General features: G+C 40.1%; 1 protein-coding gene across 11 annotated transcripts in view; it reads right to left on the bottom strand.

The window, feature by feature from the left end:
- Positions 1 to 2,659: 2,659 nt before the first annotated feature.
- LMO7 (LIM domain 7) overlaps positions 2,660 to 14,900 on the bottom strand; it is a 214,280-nt gene continuing 202,039 nt past the window's right edge. For all 11 annotated transcript variants that reach the window (XM_082602294.1, XM_082602292.1, XM_082602296.1 and 8 more), the window contains 6 exons: positions 14,247 to 14,299; positions 11,364 to 11,577; positions 8,220 to 8,498; positions 5,980 to 6,088; positions 4,775 to 4,877; positions 2,660 to 3,417 (listed from right to left, as the gene is read on the bottom strand). In XM_082602294.1, the coding sequence (XP_082458420.1) occupies positions 3,395 to 3,417; positions 4,775 to 4,877; positions 5,980 to 6,088; positions 8,220 to 8,498; positions 11,364 to 11,577; positions 14,247 to 14,299 (781 nt within the window). In that variant the 3' untranslated portion in view covers positions 2,660 to 3,394. The remainder of the gene's footprint in view (positions 3,418 to 4,774; positions 4,878 to 5,979; positions 6,089 to 8,219; positions 8,499 to 11,363; positions 11,578 to 14,246; positions 14,300 to 14,900) is intronic.

The following is a 14,900-nucleotide window of genomic DNA, read 5'->3' as shown; positions in this document are numbered from 1 at the left end:
TGCCCCACCAACCCCAACTGGGCTCCACCTACCACCTTATCCATTTTAGAAAGTGGTGGTTCCATGTTCAGCTCCTCAAGACAACACTTGAGACTTGGACTCTTCCCTTTCTCTTATGCTACATCCAATCCATCACCAAATTCTGTCACTTCATCTTGGAGATACATATGCACACTGTGTAATCTGCCAACTCCTCATCACCTCCCCTGCTCCCGCCCTGCTGAAGAGAACATCTTTCACCTGGACAATTTCAATAGATTCCGAACTCGCCTCCCTGCTTTTACCTTTACTCCTCTGCAACCTATTGTTTATGTGGTGGTCTGCAGTCATTTTAAAACATAAGTCAGTTCATTTCACTCCCCAGCTCAACCCTTCAATGTCTCTGTCCTGCTCAGCAGACCTGCGTCCTCCTCCCCACACCTCCTTGCTCATGTATCACTCTCACTTGATCCGTCCCAACCACATGGTCGCTTCCTGAGCACACCAAATATTCTCCTGCCTCAATGCTCTTGAACTTGCTATTCTCTATATCCGGAATGCATTCCCCTCAGATAGCTGTAAGGTTTGCTCCCTCAATCCTTCAGGCTTTGGCTCAAATATCAGAGAGGCTGTCTCTACAACCCATATAAAAAGGCACCACGGAACTTTCATTTCCAACACTCATGGAGCCTCCTTGCCCTGCTCATTTGTGCTTCAACACCCTTATCTCCACATGCATGTTACATTTTATTGCATTTATCATTGTCTCCCCCAACTGGAAATCTAAGCCCAGTCAGAGACAAGACTTTGTATTTCTTCATTGCACTATCTACAGTATCTAAAACTGTGCCTGGCACATACCGCTTGAATAAAGAATGTTGAATGACTGAATCTTTCCTTGTTCCTAAATGAAGTTACAAATTCTCATGGGCATATACACCGGCTATAACACCGGTGTCTTAGAAGAAAATCTCTGAAAACTGTCCTAACAACTTGTACTAACAAAATTATTATCACTTAACGAGATAATATAAGAGATGAGGAGAAAAGTCATAAGAATGTACAGAGAAGAAAAAAAGAGTATACAAGGTTAAGATGAAAAGACAAAGGATTTAGATGAAAAGGAGTACTGATCAGTAAAGATGTTGGATGAGAAAACTAAAACTGTGAGGTAAGAATTAAAGCTTGTACTAGAGGCAGGAACAAGCAGAATTAACAAGACAGAAATTGAAGCAGTGGTTTATTTATTAATTTATTCAGCTACTGCATACTGAGGGCTACTATATGTCAGGCAGAGAACAAGGCAACGGAAATTCCTGTGTGGTGATAGTGGGGGTCTAAGTTGGTAGCATCTTTCTGGAAACCACTGTGTCAATATGTATCATGACAGCCTTAAGATGCATAACCTCTGAGCCAGTAACCTCATGTCTATGAAAATAATATAAAAAAATAGATATGATCATGGAGAGTCCATCACAGACTTTATACTAGAAATATATGCATACATATAGTATATATAACCATGTTATATATATCACAGGGAGCTCAGCTCAGTGCTCTGTGGTGATCTAGATGGGGGGGAGGGGGGAGGGAGGGTATACAGGTATACACATAGCTGACTGACTTCATTGTACAGCAGAAACTAATACAACATTGTAAAGCAATTCTACTCCAATAAAAAATAAAAATAATGGGGAAAAAATAAAAGTAACTGTTATATCACTTTAAAAAGAATAAAATCTATTTGTTTAAAAAAAGTGTTAAATATTAGAAACAATTGAGATGCACGCAGTAGAGGAACTATCAGATAAGTATTAACAGCACCAAACAATGGAGCATTATGCAACCATTAATAAAAATATATAGAAATGGCTTTAAGAACATGGAAAAATTCACAAGCCAACGTTAACTAGGAACACAGGATAAATAACTATGTACAGATTGAGTTTAAACGCAGAGCTCTTGTCTTTGAAGTTTGGAATTGAGAATTATATTCCTTACACTTTAGGTACTTGATAAATTTTCATCAGAAAACACACATTACTCTAATAATCAGAAATAAAGAATACTAAACAAAAATAAAAACTGGAACTAATTTTTTAATTTTCTCCCACACTACAGCTTCTTATATATTTCTAACCTATCCCAGTACAGTTCTCGTATCCTAGAATTAACCACTCCAGCTTCCTTATTATAAAGGATTCAAGCAAGCTTATATTTTTGCTCAAAACATGCTAAAGTCTTGCGTTCTTGCACTCTCACTCCAGATTTCTAAAACATTATAGATTTTTTTTATCCTATAGATTTTCTAAACTTATCACTGAGGAAGCAAAAAATATGTAAAGATTCTATGCAAATCATCCAACAATTCACCATTCACTTCACCTTTCACCATAAAAACGTATTGCATTCAAAAACAACTTTCCATCAAAAATAAAGTTTCTTGTTAAATTTTGAGGAAAAACAATATCACGATTGCAGTCAGTTTCATAGGTATATACACATGTCAAAACCTGTCACTGTACAGTTTAAATATGTGCATTTTATTGTATGTCAATTTATACCTCAGTAAATATGCTAAATAAAACATAGTATCAAGAAAAGCCACACACTGAAACATAATTAAAAGGCTTGGAAGGTAGACAAACACAGACACACACAGAAGAAAAAGAACCACTGCTTAAATGCATCAGCAACTTTATTTACAAATGCAGTTGAACAGAAAGGCTCACTAGTTTCTGGAGAAAACTTCTGGCATACAAACCATGATGATTTTCCATGAATGAAAAGAAGCAATTTCTACTGGGAATTGCTTAGTGACAATTCTGGTGAAGAAAATAGAGCTCCCCTCATCAAGCAAATAAAATGTCATATAAGCTCAAAAAAAAATTTAATAATATTACATAAATGAAAAGAAGGATACAGAAAGCAAATTTGGGGGTGGATTTTAGTGAAATTTTCCGTATGGTTCTGCATTAATTTAGAATACATTATAATAAACAGAGCAAATGCAATTATATATTTATATTAACTATTTCAAATAATGTTTCCAAAACTTAAAAAAAACAATAAAATAACCCTCCTCAAAACACCACTAGAAATTCAAACTAGATCATTATCAGCATCAAAAAAATATTTTGAAGTTCTTATTTTTCCCCTGTGCTTTTATAATGCTGAATTCAAAAAGGAAATACTGCACTTTTCCCCACACATAATTACCTTCTCATAAATAAACAACAAAAATACAGGTTCTACCAAGACTATGATGCTCTGATGTAATCTAAAGAGGCCAGAAAAAGTATTATTCTTTTTAAAAAAGAGAGCAAAAGGACATACAACGTATATTTATTGTTCTATATCAGCAGCAACCACCTCTTCTTCTATCTGCAACAGTGCTTTCGTGTGGAGGCTTACATCACATGGCGGTTGGCCGTCCAGCTGATCAGGCAAGGAGAGAAGAAAGAAAAGTGCTTAGATTCAGAAACACTTGAATATCGCCACCTGGGATACATAGCAGGAATCGCTCAGAGAATGACCCCATGAGGTAGAAAGAGTTATCCTGTTACTCACTTAGGATAAAGCTGGGCAAATCACACCTCTGGGTTCTACAAATCTTTCTTTGCAAAAAATGGAGTAAAAATTAACTGCTGATATACAAACAAGTTACACTCAACTCTCTATTATTTGTACTGGAGGAGAGAAAAGGCATGGGCAATTTTTCCATGATGATTCCAAAAATCAATTATATTTGGCTTTGGAATTTTGACTAAAGAGAGAAAAGCTCACACACATACACACACTCCCCCCCATTCCATGCCCAGCCTTGACACTCTCCAACCTCAGTGCTGGCATCCAGGAAAGGCCTGGACCAATGGGGTGAGAAGGCTCAAAATACGGTGACAGATAAGAGAGAGTTGACTGGGCTGAAGCCATTTCCAAAGCACTCTTCACATAAAGGCCATATAAATACCTCAGAGCTCAAAAGCATATGGTTTGGCTGATACCACTTGTAACAAACACCCTTTCACAATAAGGAAGAAACACATGTTACCAGCATCAAGGCTCAAAATATAAAAAGGAGGAATGGTTGTCTTTATGCAGCTATAAACGATATGCAATCTACTTATGCTACCCTATGTTTATAACACACTTACAGGCAAAAACATGCTTAGACACAGAATAGCACGTGAAGTGTTTGAAAAACTCAATTTTTCCAAAAATGACACTGAAACACTATGTCATCAGAATTAATGCTTCAATTATTGTATAATTTGATAGCATATGATTATAGAGTAACAAAGCATACACTGACTATTCTTTATTACCTTTTTAAACCACAGTTTTTAAAGTTGGTCATATTCTAAATCACATAATCAGACCCCATTGGTAAATAACAGAAATCAGCTAAAATGATGAGAGTTTCTTAGCCAAGAAACTGATGAGAGTCTATACAGAAGATTCATTTTGACTGTCGGTCTTGGTTGGTTTGTATGCTTGAGTCATCAGAAGTTTCTCCAGACCCAGCAGACTGCACAGCACACCGTCCTGACTCCCAGCACGCATCCCTCTCTGGTTCCTTGGTCCTACACCCACCCTTGCGTGGCTGGAGTCCTGAGCACTGACCCACTGACCCGCTCACCGGACCCTCTCTGAAGGGGATACTCTGAGATTCCTAAAGCCCGGGGCTCTGGGGCAGGGAGCTTGAGGAGGAGCTGGTGGTAGGTTCAGGGAAATGCATGGGAACCCGTGGTCTCTGTAAAAGACAAGAAATTTTCTCCCTGATTTGCTCTCTTACATTTGAATCTGAGATAGCAGTCGTTGCAATACAGTTGGTTGTTTCGGATTCTGACTTCGGCTCCTGAGGAAGAGCCTCCGAGGTCACGATCACAGGCCACACACTAGGAGACAAACAAAAAAAGCAAGAACAGGAAACGTCCACACTTAGCTCAAGAAAGCTTGGGGCAATCCCAGAAAAAAAAAAAAAAAAAATTGAGCAAAATGCAGCTTCTAAGCTCTTAGATACATTTCAGCAAAGGAAAAAAAAAAAGGCCCAAAGATAATTAGATTAAAAGGAAGCCTGCCAGATGAGACATTAAAGAATTCATAAAGCCAATTAGAAGAGCCAAGATATCATTCTAAATATACCAAGAATAGAAATGATTCGTTGATTGGTTTAAAGAAATTGCGTCTTCCTTTCTCCCAGCGGAATGGAGAGGATAAAGCAGCACAGGAAGGAACGGGTGAAGGGCACTAAGACTGGGTTTCAGGCTCTGTGCCCTGGGGTGGGTCACCCCAGGCATTCCCCCCAGCACCAATTCGGTGAGGCTCACTCATGGTGCTTTCCCTTCAAGGCTGGGTTATTTTGGTTCCATGTGCTCAAACACTTAATACTTTTGACTCATTCTGCTATGCCTAGGAACAACCCAAGCCAGAGATAGACAAGCTTAAACAAGCTGAGCTCTGAAGGACTCCAGGATCAACCACCGGAATTTCTCTCTCTGGCCCAACGGCAAGTTCAAGAATCAAACAGATGTGTCTCTAAAGACAGATACTGCAAACTAAGGTAGTCATAGAGCCCTACTTCTTTCCTATGTGCAAGAGCCCCTTAGGTGCAAGCAGACTGTGCAACTGTCTTATTTTTCCTTTCATACTCTCCCTCTTCAAAGCTAGGCTTTGGACCCTGTTATAATTCATGTCCCCATGCTGTTAATAACCGTGGCAGCATGTTAGAGAAAGCATTTACGCACTGTAAATTTTACTTATAGAATCTTAGATTGGAAATAGGAAGTGCATAGTGCTTCCGGCTTTAAGTTTTGAAGCCAGGTTCAAGGTTTGAGAACCTAGTAGCAGTAGCAGGCCATGTGTGATTCAAAGTGCAGCACAGACCGACAGAGGCAGCACCTAGCTTGTTAGTGGCAGGTCCACACCCAGCGCTGCAAGAAGCCATGCTCTCTCCAAGCAAAGCGATGCGGCCCTGCAGGCTGTTTGGCTCAGTCTCACCTTAAAACAATGCAAATGATAACAAAGACCCAGGGACTCGATGATCATGGCGGCTCCTTTGCCCAGAATGTTATGACAATAGGAGCACACGCGCTTCCCACTGACCGACCTAGACGTAGAACAAGAATGGAAGGGTGGCTTTCATCTGAGTAGCTCAAAGTTCTTATCTAAAAAATCACACTCTGGTATTAACGTGAGTCATAGTTTACGAAACTCTTTATTTTATATACCTGTGGCAGGAAAACTTTCACCAGCCAACCAAGGTATGCTTTGATGATACTGTACCTTGATGGATCTCCACGACGGCTCTGGAACCCTTGACACCTAGTCACATACATGAACGATTTCCGTGTAATCGGTCCATTCTGCACTTCGCGACGCTATCGCCCTCAGACCACATCTGTACTCGGCAACAGTCCCCCCTCCTCTAATGCAGCCGACATCACCTTGCCAGGTAAACCCTCCAAGGCACAGCTCTAATCATGTCTTCTGCTCATCGAACACTGAAAGAGCAGCCCTGCTTCCGAGAGGTGTTGCAAGTCTATTCAACCTACCGCTTCAACCTTATTTTCTCAACCTCTTTCTCATTCACCCAATATTCTAGGTAAACAGAAGTATCAGTGCTTTCCTGACTGTGCCTCTGGCTTACAGGACTGCCTCTGCAGAGAATGACATGAAAACTGCCCGACAGCTACCATTTAGATAGGTAAGGTAAGTTTCTACTTTGCTTTGTTTACAAGGCTTATCTCTTCTCCCAGGCCGAAAGGTGAAGGCTACTTCTTATCTTTGCATCCCACTGGACTGGCACAGCACTTCAGTGACATTGGAAAGGGCATAGCTGTTGAGTGCCTCACGTTAGAGCACCACGTGCTCTAGATAGAGACCTTTTCAGGGCAGAGAAGTCCACAGCCCCATCTCCTTTCTGCTTTCCGAGGGCAGGGTTCTCAGTAAGGAAACAGGTACTCTCTCCTCTGGCTCCCCGCCCCACACTCTGCAGTCCCTATCTTCCCCCCAAATTTACCAAAAATCCTCATCTCTTCTTCTCTTAATTTAAGCTCCCTGATACACATTTTGTAAATCCTGGCACAAGCAACATTTTAGCTAGATAAAAATATCTTCTCTGAATGAAATCCTTTAGTTGATAGCTTAAAAAAAATCCCAATATTAATCACTGTGTTTCTACTTTTCAGTATTTCAATAGTGATGAAAAGTAGAATAGGCCAGTAGAACTCCCTTCAGGTCTCAACAGAAGCACTGCTGTATGTGGCTTTGTGAAGCATCAGTGATCTGTGGAGAAGCTACACAGATATAACACCCCAACACACGTTGATAAACTGAGCTTTAACCCATACCAAAAGGCAAGTGTCAAGACCCACCATTATAACTCTCACAGAGTTCCCACAGCATATGACCTGCAGACTTCAGTTGATGTAGTCTGAGCAAGATGTTGGAAAACCAGATAAGAGACAAGCAATGGTCTTGGAAATCAAAAACCCAAAATGCCATATCTAACTTAAGAATTTTGTGTGTGTGTGTGTGTGGTATGTGGGCCTTTCACTGCTGTGGCCTCTCCCATTGCGGAGCACAGGCTCCGGATGCGCAGGCTCAATGGCCATGGCTCACGGGCCCAGCCGCTCCGCGGCATGTGGGATCCTCCCAGACCGGGGCACGAACCCGTGTCCCCTGCATCTGCAGGCGGACCCCCAACCACTGCGCCACCAGGGAAGCCCTAACTTAAGAATTTTTTAAGCCAGCTTGTTCAAAGTTCCACAGACGATGGGTCTGCGTTATAATGCTTTCCTTTTATGCTCAGTTCCTATAAAATGATTTTATATTACAGTCTCATCAAAACAGTCAAACATTTTACAATACCGCTTTTACTCATCAATTTGTCATGCATTCTTGAGCTACTGTATATTTTTATGATTCCACAGTGAGAACTGTTCAGGTCCATCTGCATCTAAGACACTGACCACAGGCCCAAGTACACGAGGCAGTGGCAATGAAGTAAACATTTTAAAGGCCTCCAATGGCTTCATAAGACATCCATAAATGCCCTTGGGTTGGCATGGAAAGATAGCAAGGAACTGATTTGGGAAAGGAACACTGAATCTGACACACTCAAAAAGGCTTGTTTTTCTTTTTTCATTGGAAAGCTTGGACAAGATTTTGGGAAATTTTTAATGAAAAGCTACCCCTTGAGATGAAGGGAAGAAGAGGGAAAACCCAAAGGGCCTCACCTGTTGCGTGGCTGGCAGCCAGGCTGCGGAACCGCAGGGGAATGGCTGCGCGGTATGGGGGATGGGGTGGTGGTCTTCCCGGAACCCGCTGAGGGAGGGGGTACGCTGGAGGAGGGGTTCCGCATGTAGGCACGGTTCGAAGTGGACAGCAGCTGAGGTGGGGGGCGACTGCAGTCTTGGACAGAGGAAGTGGCATAGACTCCTGAAGGCTGGTTGTGCCAAGGGGACTGTCGCCAAGAACTGGCTCTTGGGGAATCCAGGTTATCTAGAGATTCACCTCTGAAACACAGAAAGGGTTCGTCCAAGTTACATAACACGTTCAACTAGAAATCCACTTTACACCATTACAGTCATTAAAATATCCATGTATTTTATAAGCAGGTATGAATCTAACAAGGCCAGTTACATATAAAATTACCTTTAACAGCTAAAGTTCCTTTTCATCAAAGGCATCATGATGTTTCATATTCAATTAACCTTCATTTATTTTTTTTAATTTTTAAAATTTTTAGTGGAGTATAGTTGCTTTACAATGTTGTGTTAGTTTCTACTGTACAGCAATGTGAATCAGCTATACGTATGCATATATACCCTCTTTTTTGGATTTCCTTCCCATTTACGTCACTACAGAGCATTAAGTAGAGTTCCCTGTGCTATACAGTAGGTTCTCATTAGTTATCTATTTTATACACAGTATCAATTGTGTTTATATGTCAATCCCAGTCTCCCAATTCATTCCACCCCCCCTTCCCCTTTGGTATCCATACGTTTGTTCTCTATGTCTGTGTCTCTATTTCTGCTTTGTAAATAAGATCGTTATGTACTTGACATTAATTCTGATCTACAAAGACTGACTCCAAATTATGAGGGTTTTTTCCTACCTGGTCAATTTTGTTGTTATTACTTTTAAAACTTTCTCTCTTACCCCAAGTTTGAAATATGTATTTTTTTCAAATTATAAAAGTATTATATCATCATGATGAGAAAGACCCAAGCAATATAGCAGGGTATATACACTTTTACTTACAATTTACCTGCCCTAATCCCCAGAGGTAACCACTGTTAACTGTGTATCCTTCTAGACTTTTTCCTCACACATGCAAGTATATATTTACATACATATACAAATTTACATATGTATGTATAACCACGTCTATATACAGATGTAATGTGTTCATATGTTTAACATGCTTAAACAAATGGGATTATTCTACAACTCATATTCTTCATAACTTGCTTTATTCCACATAATATACATTTTCTTAGAACTATCTTCATGTCAGTTCAGGTGACAGAAGGTACTTTGGTGGCCCCCAGTGGATCATCTTCCTGGTATCCACATCCTTGCGTGGTCCCCTCCCACTGATTCTGGGCTTAGCCATGTGACATGTTGGTCAATGGGACATTAGCAAACATGAGACAAATGGAGGTTTGATAAGCACTTGCACTTTAGGGCTTATACCTCTTGCAAGGTTTCCTCTTTAAATCCAGGTGCCAGGTTATAAGGCAACCCAAGCAGCTATGTGGGGAGGGCTATTTGGAGAACAGCAGCTCCCAGCCAATAGCTCCAGCTGAGCTCTCAGCGGAGTATCAGAGGTCAGCAAGTTATAGCCCACTGCCAGGATACATAAAATGCATGAGCTAAGGGTATTTTATCTTTTCAAACAGTCATTAAAAAAAAAAAAAAATGACGCAGACTTGGGTGGCCTACCAAGCCTAAATTATTTACAATCTGGTCCTGCATGCAAAAAAATTTGCCAACCCCAGCTCTAAATGACTACAGCTGCCAAGTTCCCCAACCAATACCATGCAAAGACCTGCCCAGCCAACGCTCAGAATTTTGAGAGTAGTGAATTGTTATTTTAACCCACTCACTGTTGAGGTGGTATATTATAGAGCGATGCCTCTTTCACTCTTTAACAGTTGTATAGTATTCCACTTATCATGGTGCCACTATTTATTTAATGAGCACTAAGTACACTCTTATTTGTAGATATTCTGATGATTTCTCTTTTTTGCTACTGCCAATACTATTTAAGTGTACATCCTTTGAGATATCTTTGCATACTTACCCAAATATACCCAGAAGATAAAGTGCCAGAAACTCAAGTGCTCATGGGGTATACACAAAAACTTTGGCTTAATAAACACTGAAAAAATTGCCCACCCAGTTGGGAACAAGAATTCCTGTTTCCTTATACAACTGTCAATACTAGATTTAATCAATACTAGATTCAGTCAATACTAGATTTAAGTTAATTTAATCAATACTAGATTTAATCAACCTTTTAACTCTACAAATCCCATGAGCGAGGCATACCACTGTTGCTTTAGGAGAAGTGTTGATCTGTCATATGCTTACTGACTTTGTTTCTTTTTCTATGAACTACCTGTTCATATCACTTGTTTATGTTTCTATAAAGTTGTCAGGGTTTATTTACTGATTTTCAAGAGTTACTTTTACATTGAGGTAATTAGCCCTTTGTCTGTAATGTGCTGTCAGTAATTTTCCTCAGTATGTCAGCTGTGGAAATACTAAATAAAAGTAGCTTCAGTATTCACTTACCCAAGATACATTTGTTTAGTTCATCCTCTCATCTCCAATTAATTTATCTCTGTATTTTCCTTAAAGTTACAAATATTAGGTGTCCACATTTTGTGAACACTACTTTCATGATTCCAATCTAACCATGATCTCATTATAAACAGATGTTTATTTATTTTTTTGGTTCAGCATCCAAGGATGCACTAAGAACCACATCAACTATTTAAGTACCTGCATCACACATCAGAGCTCCACAGGCAGCCTGGCAACCTATTAGCCGTGTGGTTTTGTCCAAGTGCGTTTCTTGCTCTAGTCACAGCTTCTTCGTATGGAAACGCAGAATTACTATCCCTGCCTCAAGACATTCTTTCCAGATTAAGTGAGATGATGTAGACAAAGCACCTGCCACGTGTCTGGCGCTAAGCAGTGCTCCGTGACAGGTGCCCAATGACATCTGCTCTCCTTCTCTTTCCCCCACTAAATCTTGCATAAGAAAAGAAATGATGACATCTCTTCTGTCCAAAGCAGCCAGCACGTCTAGAAATTAAATATCTGCACCTCAGTACAGAAGGAGAAATAATTCCGAAGACGTCTCGCACCTTCTCATAATCCCAGGCAGACAAATCGGCTCTTTATTGACACTGGAACTGCGCTGTCGGATCCAGCTGTTGTCATCATAAAGGGACGTTCTCTTCCTCATTTCTTGAAGGATTTGTTGTCTCTCCAACTCCGCTCCTGATGGGACTTGTTCCTTCTTGGAGCTTTTCTGCGATGAGCTACTGCTCCCAGTTCGGTCTAAGTATCTATTGCTTCCTAAATTAAAAACATCAAAAGCTCTGGGATTAGCACATTAAAAAAAAAGGGGATAGTGGATAAATCTCCAAATACAGTGGAGCAAAAAAAAAAAAAAAGTGACATTGGGCACATATGCTCACATTATCAATTCTCAATGAGACTGCTACCTCGGAACATAAAGGAACAGTCTCCTGTCCCTAGATATTCCAATTCCACACCCAGAGGCATACCAAAGGGCTGCCTAAAAAGGAAACAACCAGCCTTGATTTCAGCAGTATTACATTACAAACTGCTCATCTAGAAAGTTTCTCTTCCACTGTTTCCTTCCTTCCTAAATTAAAATCAATCAAGCACCTGCTCACTGAATGCTTGCTGTGACAACTCTGCAAGGGAACAGGGCACTCTGTTCTTTCAAAAAACGTACACTCCCCCTGCGGAGAGAGCGAAGACATAAACGCGTGCATCTCCAGCTAACATGGCTCGAGTCTTCATGGTATAAGTCACAGAATAAGTCATGACCAAATCATAGGAATGAAAGCATATTCAATGACCTTTGAAATGGCTTTTGTGAAATTGAAAAACAGCCAAGTAGTCCAAATGATAACCAAGGGATGTTATCAGACTTGTATCTCCTGTAAAGGAACTGACAGAACTATAATTTGGATGAATGACAATTAAGTCAGGTTTTATCCTGAAGGCTTTGTCTCCTTGGATTTGCTGATTAATTCCTGAAACATCCAGAAAAAAAAAAAACATCCATAACTTTGATGTACCCTCCCCATCTTAATTTGGATTAGAAAATTTCATCTAAGGATTTATTTTCTTTTGTTCTCCAGATTCACTGCTATTGTCTTTCTTTCAAAGTTCATTCTGCCTTAGCTTATCTTCCAGTAAGCAATGAACAAGGCCACTAAAGGTTTCTTATACACGCCTATGTTCACAATGGTGTATGCACACAGCTTATCAATTTGGTCAGATTTGGAATAAAATGTTTTCTATTTTAAAGATGCCTTACTGGCATAGCCAAGTTTTTCAATAAAATATTTAATAACATCTACCGTGGGCTATACAAGAGCTTACAGTTAGTAAAGGGGAGAAAACATACATAGAAAAATAGGCAGATTAATAACACTAGTCACAAATATTAACAAAACTATTTCTAAGAGGCACACTTGTTATTACTAACAGGTCCTGTGTTTACGTTCAAGAGAGAATGTGATCACTGCAGGTTAAACATGTTTCATGGCAGATTCAAGTACTTAAACTTTAATTTTAATGGGGGCTTAGGGGCAAATTCAGGGGAGAAGAAACTGGAAATCCAAACAGGTGAGAGCAGAGGAACTAGATCAGAAAGCATCTGATAAGTTGGAAAATGAGAGAGAGACCAATTTGGTTATAGTTAAGGGCCCCTAATGGGGAAAACAGCAAAATAGGCTGGAAAGTTAAACTAGGACCAGACGATGGAAGGTCCTCTGTGTTAAAGGAAGAGGGGTGAGTACAGAACCTATTAGAAACTATAAATTCTACAAGCTTTAACCAGAGCTGCCATCAGACCACTGGGGCCTGTGGATGCTGTTTTGTTCACAGAGGGCTGTAAATTTTTTTTTTAACATCTTTATTGGAGTATAATTGCTTTACAATGGTGCGTTAGAGGGTTTTTTAAATTCCTTGTCAACCACTTAAAAGACAACATAAAAATCCAGACTTTTTTTTTTTACTTCTATTTTATAACAGAAAGAGTTGGCAATCACAGGTTTCTATCTTCCCATGTGGCAGTGACAAGCTGGAGCCAGGGAGTGGCTGTCCACTTAAACAGGCGTGTCCACCAAGTTCACCTCCATCTTCATCTGGATCTTCATTCATTTACATAACTGACCAGCACCCTACTTACTCAAAGCCTGGTAGGCAAACCCTGCTTAAAATGGGGTTTTCAATAGTTTTCTTCCCTTACTGACATAACCTCAGTTAACATGTGTTCCTAGAAATACACTTTATACTAAAAATATCAGGCTCCAAATTGTTTTTGCCAAGTTAGTGAAATCATCATTTTGAATTTTGTTTGTTTTTCTGCGGTACGCGGGCCTCTCACTGTCGTGGTCTCTCCCGTTGTGGAGCACAGGCTCCGGACGCGCAGGCTCAGCGGCCACGGCTCATGGGCCCAGCCGCTCCACGGCATGTGGGATCTTCCCAGACCGGGGGCACGAACCCGTGTCCCCTGCATCGGCAGGTGGACTCAACCACTGCGCCACCAGGGAAGCCCCATTTTGAATTTTTTGAATCTTGTCATTTAAATGTCCAATTTCAGGTTTACATGCAATTTCAGGTTTATATACAATTTCTCTGGTACTCTGCAGAAAACTTTTCTGTCCCAATTCTTTGGAGGCAAGATGAAATTCACTACACAAAATCATATCAGCATCACTTTGCAAAATTTCCACAGATTTCCTTAGCTATTTATAATTATTTTAATCTTGCAGTACTCCCTCCATCATAAAATAAAGCCAAAATAAGCACAAGATAATTTTGTTTTTATACACAAATAGGAAGGGGTGTTCAAAATCTGTAGTATTTTAAATATGTAATCTTAATCAACCTGAAATATCTTGACCTTAAAAATACCGATCATAGGGTGCGATAGCATAACGAAGCAACTGCGCTGAAAAATTCTGAAAAAAATTCACATTTACCGTTTTTATTTGTGGGGTAATCATCCAGTTCAGTAGTGGATCTGGATTTATTCCTAAAACACAGAACAGATTACATACATCTCATTAAGAACATCTTTTTCATATTTATGAAGTAAGAACCCCCAAAAGATTACTTTTTAAAGCAGCTGATTTATTTCCCATGTCTGTTGAGAGCCATATTTATTTTCATACCAAGGCATTTTTCATGTTGCACAAACTAGCAGAAAACAAGACATCTCTAAAGAGAAAAGAGCTTGATGCTAGAAACAGAAGCATGTGAAAATCCTCTCCAATTTGATGTTAGTTAAAGCCTATGATTTTTTGACCAGCTTGAATACTTTGACTCTCTTCTCTTCCAGACATCAATCTTACCAGGCTGTACAAAGCATCTGTCATCAGATCACCTAACATCAGACTGTCAGCACTTCCTTCATGCTGCCCGAGGGTCAAGAAGTCATCTTTGGGGGCATTAGGGTCCTACTCTGAAACAGCAACTCAACAATTGTTATCCTAGCATTCCAAAGAGGTACTGGGGCGCACTGGCATAGGCAACTTCTGAAAAGGCCTGACTTTGTAATGATAAACCTTGGGTCCATATACCAATACATGCTCATCTCTTTCTCACTCTCCTAGGCACAATAACTTCAAACACTA

This window comes from Mesoplodon mirus (assembly GCF_964341445.2).
Source record: "Mesoplodon mirus genome assembly, chromosome: 17".
NCBI classification, from domain to species: Eukaryota; Metazoa; Chordata; class Mammalia; order Artiodactyla; family Ziphiidae; genus Mesoplodon; species Mesoplodon mirus.
Note: the sequence above shows the minus strand (reverse complement) of the source record. Positions and strands in the feature narration are given on the sequence as shown.